General features: G+C 43.4%; 1 protein-coding gene across 1 annotated transcript; it reads right to left on the reverse strand.

Moving 5' to 3' along the window:
* Positions 1 to 1866: 1866 nt before the first annotated feature.
* ASPBRDRAFT_370179 (uncharacterized protein) lies at positions 1867 to 2275 on the reverse strand. The gene has a single exon (XM_067623632.1). The coding sequence runs from the start codon at positions 2221 to 2223 to the stop codon at positions 1942 to 1944; it is 282 nt and encodes a 93-aa protein (XP_067482717.1). The 5' UTR covers positions 2224 to 2275; the 3' UTR covers positions 1867 to 1941.
* Between the last annotated feature and the right edge of the window lie 3017 nt (positions 2276 to 5292).

Consider the following 5292-nt stretch of genomic DNA (forward strand, 5'->3'; position numbering starts at 1 on the left):
ATGCTACTAACTTCACTCAGCTGCGAGTTCGCTACCGGTATGCACATCGATTGAAGTCAAACAAGCAGTGTCTGGCTATTCTCATATGGGGCGCTTCGCCGAGATGGTCATGTCTAGGGCAGGCTCGGATATGGAGTAAAATGATAATGATACGCGGGATGTTTCTGGGGTTTACGGGGAGTGTTAGGGGGGACAGGCGTTGTGGTAACCTGATGGATTTATTGCACCTCAGATAGGAAGAATAAAAGCATGCGACATGCATCGATGCAATGCTCTACTAAGATAATAGCTTACATTATGTTGAGGCGGATGGCCCACTATACCAAGTCATAGACCCACACACATAACTCGATGTTCCAAAGATGTCTAGGCCTGCTGTCTATATTGATGTAGCACTCGATACCTCGCTGACCAAGCTCACGACTGCGCGGCAGTCATAGACTGCTTAGACTACTTCAAATATTGCCCTCCTTCGGAAAGTCTTTGACTAAATCCGAGCATAGCATATATTAACCGTAAAGCACCATATAATACCTAATCTCTCGAAGCAGGAACTTGATTAGCAGAGTGACTCCTTCAACTCCATTACCGCAAAAACCAATTATCTGAATCAACGGTTCCTCTCGTACTAAATTGAATTATTTGATTCCCAGAGTTAGATTATTCTGGGAAACAAATATATACAGCTACAATACAACCTCTAATATCACTCTTTTAGAGGAGGAAAAGAACAGAAGAGAATACATAGCCATAAATACTAGCCAACTGTTCCGTTATGTTTAGCCTATCATACATGTTATGTTGTATGTAAGGTTCGAGTCTAGCTAGCAATCTACAAGCGGCAAGGCAACTTTCCCATATCTATCAGAGATAAACAAAGGTATCGATCGATTGCGGGTCGGGGTTCGGCTAACTCTCCCAAACATTCTCTTGGTCTTTCATCCATCTACTATCCACCACCATTTCTACAGCTATGGCCAAATCCATTGCTGACGAGCATAGAAACCTTGGAGCAGTTTAACATCTTGGTTCTTCGGTTTCTGTAGCCTGTACAATGTGACGCAGGCTCGCTATCGGGTCCGGATTGAACCCGAGATCAGCTTCTCCCATCTGAGTGATTCAACTCCGCTGCAATCCACCGCTTTTTTTGGAGGAAGAACTCAGCTAACTTATATAGCCATTGCAGAAGAGTATCTTCGTCGGGACCGAGATTTGGCTGGGACATTCAATGAATTCTACGAGATTATGAAAGCCTTACCAGCTCGGTTTCACGGCTCACTATCTGAGAGCCACAACTAAGGACGGAACCATTGGCTGTGGTGGGCGTTTATAGGCGGGAAGATGTGAGTATTTGATGCTTTAGATGAACTAGTCCTACTAACCTATCTTCTGATTTATTTACAGCTAATGGAGCTCCTTCTGCTATCAACATGTGCCTTTCCCCCGGGTTCAACTACCTTCTACCGACTGCTGCAGGTCGTGATAAGTGTGTGAGAAAAGTATAGGCGAATCATAAACTGTGTGTCTTCTTGGAATCCCATTATATCGACTGGTTTTTGGCATATTATTACAGTGAGATTGTCAAGTATGAAGGTATCATTGCCAATGTCTAGCAATGACCAAGGTCAACCTTGATTATCAAACGAGATCCCATAATAGCGGTTCTCAAATATCAGAAGTGACACCCATCTGTCCGTTGAGCAGTTGCTTTGCTCTTGGGTTATGTTCATTGCGTAAACCCATCCTAGCTGTTGATTCTCTGCTAATGTCAATATCACGATATACTGAGTGAGACTACACTGATGGCCCACCCTCTCTCTCAGGCATCATCTTACGTAGTATATAAGAACTAAGAAGCACTCGGCCACGGAGGGCTGAAGTGATGAGACAATTCAAATCATTCCGCAGCGTCTGGAACCAGCTTATGATCATTGAACACGTTCAAAAGGTAGCGCACATCATCTTGGCCAACATTAAAAAGCTGCTGGAGTGCGTGGTCTGATCGCCGACAACCCCAGTCACTTGGACAACGTCGGCTAACCTCGGAATGCCTGCCACTACCAGAGAGACAGCTAGATATGATGAAAAAGGCCTACATGAAGTTACCCTGCCAACATCACCCGAAGATTCTGTGCGGTAAAGGAATCCATGGATCATAGCTTCCGGGAGTGGATTTCGATGAGAGCTGCAGCACTGGGACTCGGATACCTCTGGTGGCTTCATCAGATGCTTATCAGTCGATACTTGATTATTTAGGAAATAGACACTAACTAACAGATAAAGTGGTAACACTGCTGACTTAGAAGCCATGTACTTTAGCTACTATTGGTAATATCCCGACCATATGTGGCTACTGAAACAAGTGGCCTCGATCCTGGATAGTATAGTACCCAGATATTATATATATTAGTAGAGAATATATAGTGAGCAGTGTTATACATGATCTACCAACACGCACATCAGCCACACCATGCACTATCCATGATCAAGCAAACAATAAGCTATTAGACTACCCAGTGAAAATTTTTATATTATGAATATGCCCTTCATCAGATGCCTACCTATCAACCATACACACCGATACATACCAGTACACGTATACAATACAATACAATGCCAAGAACCTACCTCGGACTTTACGGGGATAATAACCCTCTTCTCATCTTTATCTCCATCTACAAATAAAACGATAGCCAACACCGTCTCCCAACCACAATAGTAGAATAGTAACTTACCAAAGGAAATCCATATCAAAATCAAAAAGTAGACGCACACACATTCCATCCAAACGCCTACGCAGTACACACAAAAGCAATTACCTGTGCCGAGACATCCAATCCACATAGTTAACCATTTCCTACTACCAAGAACGTTCCAACCCGAAAATGCAACAACATCTAGCATTCCACAAAACTCACTTTCACTATTCTTTCAAACCCCGGAAAGACTAAATCTACATACATACATCCATCCATCAATACAAATCAAATCGTAAGGAGAAGCTTAATCTTAAAATTGAAGTAATCTGATTCAAAATAAGCTGTTTCCTAATGAAATCTCTCTTTCTCTCTCTTTTCCAGTGATCTGCATTCTGCAGTTTGGATTTTCAATGACTCTGGTACATGTACGTAGTATGTTATACCCTAACATATCCCTTCCTTAGGTGTGTGTGTGTTCTGGTTTCGATTGCTTGGCTAAGTATGCAGTGGATTGCTCGGCAGGGTAGGGCTATTACTACTTACTATCTGGGGGTAAGTCGATAGTAACTAGTAGTAGGGAAGGGGGGGGAAAGGGGGGTTGCTTTCTCCGAGGAGATTTTAAGATCTAAGATCATATTTTCCACCTGAGACATGAAAATGCGGACATACCACATCGTAGTACTCCGTACATACGATCACCTACTTAGTACTCTCCTACTGATGTAACTAACTACATGTGCTCAGCACGGATGAACCTCCATTTAGTAGGAGTCTGCTGCTGCCATTATTGCAGTCAATTTCGACTTTTGCAGTGTTGCATGATTGCATGTGCGCCTACTATGCGGACTGTATGAACAGTGTGTGTGTGTGTGTGTGTGTATGCTGGTTCTGCCTGCAACGGATGCTCGGTCCGGTAAGTAGGTATGCCAGCTAACTAACTTGCTTATTACTTTGCTTTGCCGCAGATTAATAACTATTGCTTTCCTGGTACGGGGGGGGAGGGGGTGAAGTGAAGTGGTGTTGTTTATGTTGCAATGCATTTCCTGGGTTGGACTTGAGTAACGTCTTCTATGTACGTTCGAGTTACGCTATTTAGTATGCTGTTGGTGAGGGTGAGGATGAGGGTGGAGGGAATGAGGCAACACAAGATGTGAGTATTATGTACGGAGTACCTTCTCACATGTTAAATGTACTGCTATGTACCTACGTACTTACCTCGCTATGAAGGAAGTACTACTGCTACTACTTTACCTGTTGAATGCACATGACGAGTACCTAGGTTGGAAGATATAAGTAGATAGTAATTTATGTCGAATATAATTCTCTTTACATCAAGTAGGTATCTACAATAATTGAAAGGATTCCTTCTCCTTACGTCTCGCTCCTTTCGTCTTCGCTATGGATACTACTGTTAAGTATAACCGACTGCCCAGATATTTCATTTCCAGGGAGTAGCAAGCACAGAATGAGATGCCAAGAGGGAAAAAAAGAAGAAAAGAAAAAGGAAAAATAAAAATATAAGAGGCCGGGGAAGTGGAAGACGCAAAAAAGAAAAAGAAGAAACGTAGTATTTGTCATTGTTTGTCGCAGACTCGCAGTAGTTACTTACCTCGGTCGGAGGATGCATATTTAGCTAGTAAGGTAAGTAGTTGAGTAGATTCGATTCTCCTACTGTATCTATGTCCTCATAATACTACGTGCTATGGTTTCGTATACACAAAGGACAATCATATCACAACAACATATAGGTACCTAGTAACCAAGGACTAACAATAACCGATGAGGAACATTGTATAGTTAGATAGTGAGTTAGTAGTTAAGTTACCAGTGACGATCGCTTGCTCCGCACAGCAGCAGCACGCGGGGCTTGCCCGTGTGTATCTTAGCACACTCATGTATTGTTGACTACTACTTCTACTAACACGCTACGGAGTACCTTATAAGGAAATTGCCTGAAACCAATGAGCCAGAACCCACGGTTACTAACCGAATCCTTTCAGTGCTCAATCCTGGGTCGGTCGGCCGGTCGGCCTTGTCTATTTGGTCTCCACTACGACTAGGAAGAAGTCAATAGGTAAGGTATCCTTGTTTATTAGCAAGCAATAATCTACTCCGTATACTATGAGACAAGCAGACTGATGGGATTTCGGCAGAAGTACCTACCTGGGGTCCCTCCCGCGTCGAATCTGGATACAACCTAGGTATGTCGCGAACAAAGAAGGGCCAAGTTGCGAAACAAGGTCGAGAACGGAGGGGTTTAGTCTTGTTTTCCGAAGTGGATACTTGCACGGAGATCACCGAGAAAGGAAACAAAGAGAAAGAAACCATGACGGGGAGACCTGGTTATGTTCATGTCTCGTTGGTATTATTGTGTGTGGGGGGGATATTGGTTTCTACTTTCTAGCGATCGTAGATGGTTGGAAGGTTGGGTGCCGTAGAGTTTTCTTTTTTGTCCTAGTGAGGAAGGAAATTCGGGTGAACCAGAGGTTGAGAGATGCTTAGCAATGGGGAGTAACCATGGGTTCACTGGGGATGGTCCGAGGACTGCTAGCCAAGAGGGTCAACAATTACCAAGTCGGTAATATGATGAGGT

Source organism: Aspergillus brasiliensis (assembly GCF_001889945.1).
Source record: "Aspergillus brasiliensis CBS 101740 unplaced genomic scaffold ASPBRscaffold_2, whole genome shotgun sequence".
NCBI lineage: Eukaryota > Fungi > Ascomycota > Eurotiomycetes > Eurotiales > Aspergillaceae > Aspergillus > Aspergillus brasiliensis.